This window comes from Schistocerca piceifrons, chromosome X (genome assembly GCF_021461385.2).
Source record: "Schistocerca piceifrons isolate TAMUIC-IGC-003096 chromosome X, iqSchPice1.1, whole genome shotgun sequence".
NCBI classification, from domain to species: domain Eukaryota; kingdom Metazoa; phylum Arthropoda; class Insecta; order Orthoptera; family Acrididae; genus Schistocerca; species Schistocerca piceifrons.
Genome location: NC_060149.1, coordinates 85,924,936 through 85,939,628, shown reverse-complemented (window position 1 = coordinate 85,939,628; position 14,693 = coordinate 85,924,936). Strand labels below are relative to the sequence as shown.

The window sequence follows — 14,693 nt, the reverse complement described above, 5'->3', positions numbered from 1 at the left end:
CCAAAATACTTGGGAATAATAAAAAGGAAGGAAGGAAGATTAGGGTTTAATATCTCACCATTGATGAAGTCAATAGACAGAGAAAAAGTTTGGAAAGGGTGGGGAAGAAAATTGGCTGTGTCCATTTACAAGCACTCGCCTGGCATTCATTTTAAATTCTGTAAGAAAATCACTATGGAAACAGGAGCAAATGAAGAACCTGGTACAGAAGTCAAAGATTCATACCACGGATACAGATTATACGAAGGGAGATCTCCTTGCAGGAGGCTATGTCACTGTGGATGGTGATCACCATGTATCGGAGAGTAAGTGTGGTTGATAAAAGCCACTATCAGACTGTTGTGTGCATCCTTGCGATCACTGAGACAGGATGAAGTCACATTGATCTGTCCCTCAATAGGCACTGTCATTTGACACTTGGGCTATTTTATCTGGTGGGTAGGCACACCACTTTGGAATTATTAATGCACATATCTTTCAAGGAAGCTGTATTTAATGGAGTGCATGTTATATACTGACAAGAGAGTGTGCTTGTGATTTAAGCTTATGGTGGGTGTGGTACAGCTTAATGTCTTTGTTATGGAATGGTAGGTAAGTTCAGCAGAAACAGTTGAATTTGAGATTGAGAAATGACTGTAATATCTGAGTTTTGAAACTGGAAGTTCCTTCTTGTTCTTCTGCCTCTGGTACAAATACCTTATTACTATGTTATAGAGATTGTTTAGCCCAATGCCTGAATTTTTGTTCTGTCAGAGTGGCTTTTTTTAATCACCATTACTTAGGCATTTTATTGTAAGTAACCCTATTTCACAAGTGTTATGATGAAGGTAAGTTATGAATACTCTTAACTGAGGAAAAAGGAGTTGAAAAAAAAGATTATACCCAACAGGACTTGGCTCTCTGTTGTCCAATAATGGAGTATTTAATGTTAGTAATTCTTTCAACACCCGCCCGAATCACCAAGTGCAGTAACTCGTGTCCTCCAGGATTTGGATTGGTGAGTGTGCCCCAAATCAGATCCACCTTATAGATTAATGATAAGGACTGTTGAGCTGGCCAGCCTGGATGTGGTTTTTAGGCGATTTCCCCACATCCAACTAGGTGAATACCAAGCTGGTATCCACATTGTGCCTATGATAATGTTCTCACACTTGAACGTGAGGTTTAGCTTAGATGCATATGGATGGGGTACCCAAATTCTTTGGTGGGGGGAGTGGTGGTGTCAGGAAGAGCGTCCGGCCACTAGCTGTCACTACCACTGCCAAAACGCTTATATTAATGCATATAGCGAGAAACCTACTTGGTAAAAAAAAAATTCACTACATAATTCACAGAAAGCTGATAAGAAAATAAAATTAGAAGCAAAGAAAAAGGAGCATAAATTAAAAAAACCCCCATGAACCATGGACCTTGCCGTTGGTGGGGAGGCTTGCGTGCCTCAGCGATACAGATGGCTGTACCGTAGGTGCAACCACAACGGAGGGGTATCTGTTGAGAGGCCAGACAAACATGTGGTTCCTGAAGAGGGGCAGCAGCCGTTTCAGTAGTTGCAGGGGCAACAGTCTGGATGATTGACTGATCTGGCCTTGTAACATTAACCAAAACGGCCTTGCTGTGCTGGTACTGCGAACGGCTGAAAGCAAGGGGAAACTACAGCCGTAATTTCTCCCGAGGACATGGAGCTTTACTGTATGATTAAATGATGATGGCGTCCTCTTGGGTAAAATATTCCGGAGGTAAAATAGTCCCCCATTCGGATCTCCGGGCGGGGACTACTCAAGAGGACGTCGTTATCAGGAGAAAGAAAACTGGCATTCTACGGATTGGAGCGTGGAATGTCAGATCCCTTAATCGGGCAGGTAGGTTAGAAAATTTAAAAAGGGAAATGGATAGGTTAAAGTTAGATATAGTGGGAATTAGTGAAGTTCGGTGGCACGAGGAACAAGACTTTTGGTCAGGTGATTACAGGGTTATAAATACAAAATCAAATAGGGGTAATGCAGGAGTAGGTTTAATAATGAATAAAAAAATAGGAGTGCGGGTTAGCTACTTCAAACAGCATAGTGAACTCATTATTGTGGCCAAGATAGACACAAAGCCCATGCCTACTATAGTAGTACAAGTTTATATGCCAACTAGCTTTGCAGACGATGAAGAAATAGATGAAATGTATGACGACATAAAAGAAATTATTCAGGTAGTGAAGGGAGACGAAAATTTAATAGTCATGGGTGACTGGAATTCATCAGTAGGAAAAGGGAGAGAAGGAAACATAGTAGGTGAATATGGATTGGGGGGAAGAAATGAAAGAGGAAGCCGCCTTGTAGAATTTTGCACAGAGCATAACTTAATCATAGCTAACACTTGGTTCAAGAATCATGAAAGAAGGTTGTATACCTGGAAGAATCCTAGAGATGCTAAAAGGTATCAGATAGATTACATAATGGTAAGACAGAGATTTAGGAACCAGGTTTTAAATTGTAAGACATTTCCAGGGGCAGATGTGGATTCTGACCACAATCTATTGGTTATGAACTGCAGATTGAAACTGAAGAAACTGCAAAAAGGCGGGAATTTAAGGAGATGGGACCTGGATAAACTGAAAGAACCAGAGGTTGTACAGAGTTTCAGGGAGAGCATAAGGGAACAATTGACTGGAATGGGGGAAAGAAATACAGTAGAAGAAGAATGGGTAGCTTTGAGGGATGAAGTAGTGAAGGCAGCAGAGGATCAAGTAGGTAAAAAGATGAGGGCTAGTAGAAATCCTTGGGTAACAGAAGAAATATTGAATTTAATTGATGAAAGGAGAAAATATAAAAATGCAGTAAGTGAAACAGGCAAAAAGGAATACAAACGTCTCAAAAATGAGATCGACAGGAAGTGCAAAATGGCTAAGCAGGGATGGCTAGAGGACAACTGTAAGGATGTAGAGGCTTGTCTCACTAGGGGTAAGATAGATACTGCCTACAGGAAAATTAAAGAGATCTTTGGAGAGAAGAGAACCACTTGTATGAATATCAAGAGCTCAGATGGCAACCCAGTTCTAAGCAAAGAAGGGAAGGCTGAAAGGTGGAAGGAGTATATAGAGGGTTTATACAAGGGCGATGTACTTGAGGACAATATTATGGAAATGGAAGAGGATGTAGATGAAGATGAAATGGGAGATAAGATACTGCGTGAAGAGTTTGACAGAGCACTGAAAGACCTGAGTCGAAACAAGGCCCCGGGAGTAGACAACATTCCATTAGAACTACTGATGGCCTTGGGAGAGCCAGTCATGACAAAACTCTACCATCTGGTGAGCAAGATGTATGAGACAGGCGAAATACCCACAGACTTAAAGAAGAATATAATAATTCCAATCCCAAAGAAAGGAGGTGTTGACAGATGTGAAAATTACCGAACTATCAGTTTAATAAGTCACAGCTGCAAAATACTAACGCGAATTCTTTACAGACGAATGGAAAAACGGGTAGAAGCGGACCTCGGGGAAGATCAGTTTGGATTCCGTAGAAATGTTGGAACACGTGAGGCAATACTAACCTTACGACTTATCTTAGAAGAAAGACTAAGAAGAGACAAACCTACGTTTCTAGCATTTGTAGACTTAGAGAAAGCTTTTGACAATGTTGACTGTAATACTCTCTTTCAAATTCTGAAGGTGGCAGGGGTAAAATACAGGGAGCGAAAGGCTATTTACAATTTGTACAGAAACCAGATGGCAGTTATAAGAATCGAGGGGCATGAAAGGGAAGCAGTGGTTGGGAAGGGAGTGAGACAGGGCTGTAGCCTATCCCCGATGTTATTCAATCTGTATATTGAGCAAGCAGTAAAGGAAACAAAAGAAAAATTTGGAGTAGGTATTAAAATTCATGGAGAAGAAGTAAAAACTTTGAGGTTCGCCGATGACATTGTAATTCTGTCAGAGACAGCAAAGGACTTGGAAGAGCAGTTGAACGGAATGGACAGTGTCTTGAAAGGAGGATATAAGATGAACATCAACAAAAGCAAAACGAGGATAATGGAATGTAGTCAAATTAAATCGGGTGATGCTGAGGGGATTAGATTAGGAAATGAGACACTTAAAGTAGTAAAGGAGTTTTGCTATTTAGGGAGTAAAATAACTGATGATGGTCGAAGTAGAGAGGATATAAAATGTAGACTGGCAATGGCAAGGAAATCGTTTCTGAAGAAGAGAAATTTGTTAACATCGAGTATAGATTTAAGTGTCAGGAAGTCGTTTCTAAAAGTATTTGTATGGAGTGTAGCCATGTATGGAAGTGAAACATGGACGATAACCAGTTTGGACAAGAAGAGAATAGAAGCTTTCGAAATGTGGTGCTACAGAAGAATGCTGAAGATAAGGTGGATAGATCACGTAACTAATGAGGAGGTATTGAATAGGATTAGGGAGAAGAGAAGTTTGTGGCACAACTTGATTAGAAGAAGGGATCGGTTGGTAGGACATGTTTTGAGGCATCAAGGGATCACAAATTTAGCATTGGAGGGCAGCGTGGAGGGTAAAAATCGTAGAGGGAGACCAAGAGATGAATACACTAAGCAGATTCAGAAGGATGTAGGTTGCAGTAGGTACTGGGAGATGAAGAAGCTTGCACAGGATAGAGTAGCATGGAGAGCTGCATCAAACCAGTCTCAGGACCGAAGACCACAACAACAACAACAACAACAAATTAAAAAAGCATATTTACAATAGTATACACAATAAACATGCTACAGAGAAGGCTCTAAGCTATTGTGAGGAACTCTTGTACAAAGTAACATAATTTGATTCTCTGAAATTTAATTTCTCACCCCCCCCCCCCACGCGCGCGATAGAATCTTGTTGATAATGTGATCTCTGGAATAATTTTTGCCTTTCTATACAATCTCCGGAGTAGTGTTATCCAAGGGCAAAACATTTTCCATGTATTGTTCACAGGGAGAATGTTGCAGTTTCTTTGGAATGATAGCGTACTATTAGCTACAAATAACATGAGGTAGTATATGTACAGTGATAACAGAATTGAGAGAAGCCTGTGTCAAGTACATGAATGTTCCCAGAAGATCATTTTGATTTTCCTCCACTGGGTTAAGAATACTCTTTGTGAATGTATAGAGCTGCCCCACAGTATTATGCCATTGGATATAATAGAATGAAAGTATTCAAAGTAAACAAGCTTTTGCATTTCAACATCAGAGGCAGTGGAAATTATTATTATAGTGAAGTGCCATTTAATTTACAAATATGTGGTCTGATGACATTATGACACAATAACGTTGTCTTAGATTTCCACCTGCAGAAAGTGGTTAAAATCTTGTGAGCTTTAGATTAGATTAGATTAATACTTGTTCCATAGATCATGAATACGACACTTCATAATGATGTGGAACGTGTCAGGTTAATAAAAGATGTCTGTACAAGATATTACATTACACAAAATATTGCATGACACTAATGTTTAAGTTGGTTTTTTTCTCCTCCCTTAATTTATATCTAAAAATTCAGCCAATGAGTAGAAGGAGTTGTCATCTAGAAATTCTTTTAATTTATTTTTAAATGTTGGTTGGCTATCTGTCAGGCTTTTGATGCTGTTTGGTAGGTGACCAAAGACTTTTGTGGCAGCATAATTTACCCCTTTCTGTGCCAAAGTCAGATTTAACCCTGCATAGTGAAGATCATCATTTCTCCTGGTGTTATAGCTATGCACACTGCTATTACTTTTGAACTGGGTTGGATTATCAACAACAAATTTCATAAGTGAGTATATATACTGTGAAGTTACTGTGAGGTTCCCTAGATCCTTAAATAGATGTCTGCAGGATGACCGTGGGTGGGCACCAGCAATTATTCTGATTACATGTTTTTGAGCAATGAATACTTTTCTACTCAATGATGAATTACCCCAGAATATGATGCCATACGAAAGCAGTGAATGAAAGTAGGCATAGTAAGCTAATTTACTGAGATTCTTATCACTAAAATTTGCAATAACCCTAATAGCATACGTAGCTGAACTCAGACTTTTCAGCAGACCGTCAATGTGTTGCTTCCAGTTTAACCTCTCATCAATGGACACACCTAAATTTTTTGAAAATTCTACCTTAGCTACAGACTTCTGTTCAAAGTCTATATTTATTACTGGAGTTGTGCCATTTACTGTACGGAACTGTATATACTGTGTTTTATCAAAATTTAAAGAGAGTCCGTTTGCTGAGAACCACTTAATAATTTTGTGAAAAACATCATTTACAATTACATCACTTAGTTCTTGGTTTTTGGATGTTATTACTATACTTGTATCATCAGCATTTTGACTGACTTCTCCTCAAGCGTTGTCAGGTATGAACTAAATGCCATGTAGGCGATGGGCTTGGCCTTTTATGTTTGTACAGTCAGTTGTGACATCATTGTTGCTGAGTCCCTCGCTGTATATGGCAGTATTTTATGCCACACGTCTGCCATGCCCACAAACTTCATCATAAAATAAGCTGGACCCTTTTAAAATCCAGCCACTGACAACTAGGGCCAAGTAAAATGGACTTCTTGTACCCGGCAGCAATTCATTTGTCTTAGTGTTGCCAACTGACAAGTACAGTGGATCCTTAATTGTGAAACAAATTAAGATACATAGATTTGGGTGAAAGTCATGGAGGACACACAACAGAAATTACTGTTAGAGCTCAATTTGTGTACTTTTAATTTCTATGTAAGGAGCAGTGCAGAACATGTTAGCACATAAGGCTTCACCTGTTGCTCAATCTTTGATGTAGGATTTACCAGTGGTCAGTCTCGAGGAAGTGGTAGTGGATGGACGCATGGGGCTTTAGACTGGGAATGATTGCAGGGATAGAGATAACTGTCTTGGACTGTCGTGTAGTTTGATACAGATGTTAACAGAGTTTAGAATGGGAAATGGAAGGCAACATTAAGTGATGTTGTGCAGGGGCAGTTGGATTTATTGAAACTAAACTTCTAATTGTTGTTCTTTATAGGTTCCCTAACTCTGACCTCAGAGCATTTCTGCTCAAGCTAGAGAGGGTTCTTGGTTCACCTTATAGGAAGTACCAAAAACTAGTTCTATGTGGTGACTTCAATATTAATTTTGTGTATGATTGTGCAAGAAAAAGGCTGTTGGTAGATCTCCTTAACTCAAATGATCTGATGCAGACTGTGTTTTTTTTCAAGTAGGGTGCAGGGGAACAGTAGCACAGCCATAGACAATATTTTTATTCATTCTTCATTACTAGTTGGGCATTCTGTTTGTAAAAGGGTGAATGGCCTTTCAGACTAAAATGCACAAATTTTAACATTAAAAAGCTTTCATACTCAAACAAATGTCAAATACAATTACAAACTGTGTAGGAAATCCAATCTGACAGCAATAGAGAGATATTTAAACCTAGTTATGGAACAAGAGTGGCAGGATGTTTATTGTGCCGATAACATAGATGACAAATATAATGCTTTTCTTAACACATTTATCATGCTCTTTGTGAGTTGCTTTCTATTAAAACGTTCTAAACAGGGTACTAGCAGTAAAAGGCAGCCAGGGTGGCTGATTAGTGGGATAAGGATATCGTGTAGAACAAAGTGGGAATTACCTCAAAGTGTTAGAAGTAGTCACAATCAAGCTACAGTAACCCATTACAGACAGTATTGTAAGGTGTTTAAAGTGTTATTATGAATGCAAAGAGTATGTGGTACGCAAATAGAATAGCTAATTCACAGGATAAAATGAAAACCATATGGTCAGTTGTGAAGGAAGTGTCTGGTCAGCAGCCCAAGGTCGACAATATAAAGTCAGTTCGTAGTAAAAATATTGCTGTTGCTGATAAGTCAGATATATGTACAGTATTTAACAATTATTTTCTGACCATTGCTGCTGAATTAAATAAAAATTTAATTTCTACAGGGAGTCATATGACTCCCTTGGCAAATGCATTTCCAAGACTGATGTTTGAAATACTCCTCTGTGATATTGACAAGGAGAGACTGAGTCAATAATTAAATCGCTGAAGACTAAGGACTCTCGTAGATATAGTGGAGTGCCTAGCAGAGCATTAAAGTACTGTGCTGCACATGTTAGCCCTGTACTTTGCCATATTTTTAATTTTTCCTTTAAGAATGGTCAGTTTTCTGAATGATTAAAGAGCTCAGTAGTAAAGCCACTTTATAAAAAGAGAGAAAGTTATAATGTAGATAATTTTAGACCTATTTGTATGCCATCAGTGTTTGCTAAAGTTATTGAAAAGGTTGTGTATGTAAGGATAATTCATAATTTTTTATTACATAATTTGCTATCAAATGTACAGTTCGGCTTTAGAAGTCATTTAACAACTGAAAATGCTATATTCTGTTTTCTCTGTGAGTTACTGGATGGATTAAACAAAAGGTTTCAAACACTAGGCATATTTTTTAATTTAACTAAGGTGTTTGACTGTGTTGATCACAAAATATTGCTGCAGAAATTGGACTGTTATTGAATACAGGAAGCAGCTCACAATTGGTTTACCTCTTACTTTAACAACAGACAGCTAAAGGTCACCATTCAGTGTTGATAATGGCTGTGATGTGGGGTCTGAGTGGGATACAGTCAATTGAAGGGAATCAGTGTTGGGGCCACTCCTGCACCTTATTTATATAAATGATATGCCCTCTAGTATTACGGGTAATTCTAAAATATTTCTGTTCGCTGAAGGCACTAACCTGGTAGTAAAGGATGTTGTGTGCAACATTGTCTCAATTTCAAGTAGTGCAGTTGACATTAGTTATCATGGCTTGTAGGAAATAAACTAATGCTAAATCACAGTAAGACCCAGTTTTTACAAGTTTCAAACACAGATTTCAGCATAACCTGACGTTTTAATGTCATAGAATGGGCATATGATTAGTGAAATTGAACAATTGAAATTTGTAGGTGCTCAGATTGATAGTAAACTGTCGTGGAAAGCCCATGTTCAGGATCTTCTTCAGAGACTTAATACTGCCATTTTTACTATTCGAACGGTATCTGAAGTTAGTTATCGTTTGACACAAAAATTAGTCAGCTTTGCTTATTTTCATTCGCTAATGTGTGATATAAAAAAGAAAAAAGAAAAAAAAAACCTGCATTTGGACCACACTTTCTTAACTCATGTGCAGAAATGTGTGCAGTATGCTGCTGCATCCATTTCCAGTAAGCTATCACCAGAATTTAAAAATCTTGTCAAAGGGTGAGAGGAGGAGTGTGCCCACTTGTAGATACCATATGTGAGATGATTGTGGGAGAGAAAAGGCTGGGACATGTTGTTGGTACAGGTGATATTGGATAATACACTATCTGATCAAAAGTATCCAGGCACCTGGCTGAAAATGACTTTGTGGTGCCTTCCATCAGTAATGCTGGAATTCAATATGGTGTTGGCCCTCCCTTAGCCTTGATGACAGCTTCCACCCTCACAGGCATATGTTCAATCAGGTGCTGGAAGGTTCCTTGGGGAATTGCAGCCCATTCTTCACAGAGTGCTGCACTGAGGAGACGTATCGATGTTGGTTGGTGAGGCCTGGCACGAAGTCGGCATTCCAAAACATCCGAAAGGAGTTCTATAGGATTCGCGTCAGGACTCTGTGCGGGCCAGTCTATTACAGGGATGTTATTGTCATGTAACCACTCTGCCACAGGCCGTGCATTATGAACAGGTGCTTGATCATGTTGAAAGATGCAATCGCCATCCCCGATTTGCTCTTCAACAGTGGGAAGCAAGAAGTTGCTTAAAACATCAATGTAGGTCTGTGCTGTGATAGTGACATGCAAAACAACAAGGGATGCAAGCCCCCTCCATGAAAACACGACCACACCATAACACCACTGCCTCCGAATTTTACTGTTGGCACTACACACGCTGGCAGATGACGTTCACCAGGCATTTGCCATACCCACACTCTGTCATCAGATCACCACATTGTGTACCATGATTCGTCACTCCACATAAAATTTTTCCACTCTTCAATTGTCCAATGTTTACGCTCCTTACACCAAGCGAGGTGTCGTTTGGCATTTGCTGGCGTGACGTGTGGCTTATGAGCAGCCGCTCGACCATGAAATCCAAGTTTTCTGCCCTCGTGCCTAACTGTCATAGTACTTGCAGTGGATGCTGATGCAGTTTCGAATTCCTGTGTGATGGTCTGGGTAGATGTCTGTTTATTACACATTATGACCCTCCTCAACTGTCGACTCTCTCTGTCAGTCAACAGACCAGGTTGGTGTGTACGCTTTTGTGTTGTACGTGACCCTTCATGTCTCCACTTCACTATCACATTGGAAACAGTGGAAATAGTGGACATGGGGTTGTTTACGAGTGTGGAAATCTCACGTACAGACATACGACACAAGTGACCCCCAATCACCTGACCACATTCGAAGTCCATGAGTTCTGCGGAGCACCCCATTCTGCTCTCTTTCAATGTGTAATGCATACTGAGGTCGCTGACATGGGGTACATAGCAGTAGGTGGCAGTACAATGCACCTAATATGAAAAACGTGTTTTTGGGGGTGTCTGGATACTTTTGATCACATAGTGTATATGTTTACCATAGGTGCGCATGCTGTGGGAATGAAGCATTTGATGGGGAAAGGACAGTAGTTACCTAAGTGGAAGTTTTGTTGCTTGTTGCTTGACTTTATATGGACTGTGTTTTGGATGTGAAGTACAATAACATGGATCTCAGTGTCAAGGAAGGTGACTTTGGATTTGGAAGAGGTCAAGTGGAATATCACTTGGGAAAAGGAGTAAATCTATTGCAGGGATTGGAGATGTACTTCATGAGGGGTCCAGACCACAAATGTGTCATCGATAAATTTATATCACACCTTAGCGTCCAGCATCTGGGTGTTCAGGAATGCCACTTCCTTTCAGCCCCTGTAAAGGGTGGCATAAAGATGGGGCCATCCTGATTCATAACAGTCCTGCTGATGTGTCTCTAGGTCTAGCACTCAAATGTGAAGTATTTGTGGGAAACAATGAAGTTGCACTTCCTGCAACAGTGCAAAAGATGTGGTCTTGTTTGAGTTCCAGCAAGGTGGAGAACTTTAGCACAAGGAACATTCACATAATGGGATTCATTAAAACACTCTTTAATAGCTTAACATTTCTATTTATTTAATATATGTTAAGATCCACATCAAACCAGACTGTAATACTGGAAGATAGATGTAAGGGGCAGTCAAATGAAAATGAGGCACATGGGAAAAATTAAGTAAACTTTTTATTATATCAAAAATAATCACAATAATGTTAGTACTCGTATCCAACTATAAGATAAGACCATCAATGCCTTCATGGAAAAATGTTTGCTGTTGCCTACAGAACCATGATTGTACCTAGATGTGCACTTCTTCATCAGAAGGAAATTGATGACCACAAGTGTCTTTCTTCAGGACTCCAAAAATATAGAAATTGCGTGGGGGAGGAGGATGTGTAAGGGGTTCCCAGAAACAATTCTGGTGTACACTCTAAGCTGCTTTGGCAACATGTGGGATATTTTCCACAATATCTGTTGTTCTATTTTCTCAATGACACTGATAGTTAATGATGATATCTCAACTGCATAGTGTGTTTTTGTGTGAATTACTCTGAACAGCCTAAGCAACATGCAGTCAACACATAAACCCCCCCCCCCCCATGCAATTTCTATATTTTTGGAGTCCTGAAGAGAGACACTTGTGCTCATTGATTTCCTTCTGATGAAGAAGTGCACATCTAGGTACAATCATGGTTCTGTAGGCAACAGCAAACATTTTTCCATGAAGGAATTGATGGTCTTATCTTATAGTTGGCTACAAGTACTAACATTATTGTGCATGATGCTTAGGCTGTTCAGAGTAATTCACACAAAACCACACTATGCAGTTGAGATATCATTATTAACTGTCAGTGTCATTGAGAAAATAGAACAACAGATATTGCAGGAAATATCTAAGACATGAGTGATCCATGATAAACCCAGAAAATCTCCTGCAATGTAAATGAGACTGAAATAAAAAACAAAGTATGATGTAAGCTAGCACCTGAAAGAATGTTGTGAAAGTTGCTGTTGATCTACTATCAGCTAGATGGACCATGTACAGACAGTAGATTCTCTAAATTTCATGTTCAAATAACAAAAAGAAAATGGTCTGAAACTAAAAAATGCTTGGACATTAGAAAAATGACAGACCCGTAACACGATGTTTAATTTTCTGAGGACAGAAACAGCACTGCTTGGGGAAGTGCAAGTGAGATTCTTCTTGCTTTATTGAAGATATACAAACACATTAAAAATATTTCATCTCCATTAAGCTACATGTTCGTGTCTGCTCATGTTTCATAGCATAAATTAGTGAGACTGTGCATCAGGGCATTTCAATCTGTTTTCTGTCATTCCCAGAATCTTTGTTCTCATATTGATGTATTTTAATGATATTGTTGTAGTGTATCTTGTTTTATTTTTGTCTCTTTGCATTGAAGCTAGAGATACATGAATTTTAATGTCCAGGTACATACCCATTGCTTGAGGCAGTTCATATTGTCTGCGTTTGATATGGCACGGGAGATCCAAATTACTCCAAAAAGAATTCATTATGCTCAGAAAAAAGAAGAGGAGCTTTACAGAAATTTGATGAACTTTGCTTGTGAAAAACAAGAAGAGATTCGTAGGCTGGTTGAAGTAAAACTTCATGAAATGAAAGAAAGTTTGATTGAGAGTGCAGTCAACTACAAATACCAAGGTATGTGCAGAAAAGTATTTATTACTTTCTTTATGACCCTTTGTTAATTGGTGTTAGAGTTCTGTAGGTTTTATTTACTGTCTCACAGTGAAATACATGTTAATTAATTGTGGTCTGAAGTTGGAAATAAGATACCAAATGACTTCCTGAATAATTATAAGGATTATATGAGTAAAAGTAATCTCTCAATGCATATTTGAGGTATTGAGGGGTTGACAGGCACATGAACAAGACTGATAACATTAATGAGCACACACATAGGTGGATTGTCCTGGTTGACTACATTGTACTGGTACTGCTGCTTGACTGAGCTCTCTCCTTGGTAACAACTGTTATACTGTAATAACATCTGAAATAATTTGGTTGATGGTCAGTATTGCAGGATGGTCTAATATGATAGTCTGATTCTTTTATGGACAACCAACCTTTGGAGTTGTGTTGGTAGTTTGCTTCAGGGAAAATGTCATGTGTAAATTTGCTGTGCCACATACATGGAGATATTAAGGATTCAATTTGTGGGGGCATCGGAATGCGCAATGGACATAAATGGATGCAGGTGATCAGAGTCTCCACCAGCTTGAACAGTCTCCTGCTGACATGCAGGGTCCATAGATTCATCTGCTCAATACAATTTGAAACGAGACTTGTCCGACCAGGCAACGTGTTTCCAGTCATCAACAGTCCAATGTTGGTGTTGATGTGCCCAGGTGAGGCGTAAAGCTTTGTGTCGTGCAGTCATCAAGGGTACACAAGAGGGCCCTCAGCTCTGAAAGCCCATATTGATGATGTTTCATTGAATGGTTCTCACGCTGACACTTATTGATGGCTCAGCATTGAAATCTGCAGCAATTTGCAGTAAGGTTGCACTTCTGTCACATTGAACGATTCTCTTCAGTCGCTGTTCATCCCATTCTTGCAGGATCTTTTTCCGGCTGCAGTGCTGTTGGAGATTTGATGTTTTACTGGATTCCTGATATTCACGGTACACTTGTGAAATGGGAAAATCCCCCCTTCATCACTACCTCGGAGATGCTGTGTCCCATTGCTTGTGCACTGACTATAACACCACATTCAAACTCACTTAAATCTTAATAACCTGCCATTGTAGCAGCAGTAATTGGTCTAACACTGCACTAGACACTTGTCTTATATAGGCGTTCCGACCACAGTGCCATATTCTGCCTGTTTACATATATCTGTATTTGAATACGCATGTCTATACCAGTTTCTTCGGCGCTTCAGTGTATATCCACATTCTTGTTCCTAAAGTGACATGAATATTAATTGTAGTAAACATAAATGGTGTATATAGTGTACCCATTATAATTTTCCGATATTTCCGTTGTTTCTGTATGTCTGTTTCACCTTGGTTCCTAAGGCCTCTTTCTCACTTCTTGGGATGTACGTGAATGGAACAGAATTTCATACTGTCTCAGGACATGTCATATACAATAGTTTTATTGAAACCTAGAGGAATATATAGTTGTTTGCCTACATAGGTATATGTCAAAATAGCATATACATGTGTTTAAAGAATGTGTATGCACGCTTGTGCTGGATGTAAAATACCCAGTGAAAAAGTGAGGTTATCTGTGGCTATGATGTTTATTAGTGTTGAGGACAGCTTGCTAAGTGTGTAGATGACAGAAAACTCTGTATGTGGAGGTAAGGTCAGATGTTATTGGTAGAGTGCAGGGGTATAGTGTTGATACAAATGAAATTTTGTGACATCAGTGTGTTGTGTTTTGTTCACTCTGAAATACTGTTCCATAAGAAAATTCTTTATTTTTGGTAGTTTTCACAAACCAAAATTCATCCAAAATTGTTTAAGGTTTTGGAGTTGTGTACTCCTTCATTCCCAACAGTAATGAAAGACTAAATTCAAAAGTGACCATCCTTCTATTGAATATGTGTGTGTGCAGACGTCTCAAAACTGCAGCTGCAGT

General features: G+C 39.2%; 1 protein-coding gene across 1 annotated transcript in view; it reads left to right on the top strand.

The window, feature by feature from the left end:
- LOC124721704 (dual serine/threonine and tyrosine protein kinase-like) overlaps nt 1-14,693 on the top strand; it is a 333,620-nt gene that overhangs the window by 135,315 nt on the left and 183,612 nt on the right. Inside the window, exon 7 of the mRNA XM_047246790.1 lies at nt 12,516-12,747. Within this exon, the coding sequence (XP_047102746.1) occupies nt 12,516-12,747 (232 nt within the window). The remainder of the gene's footprint in view (nt 1-12,515; nt 12,748-14,693) is intronic.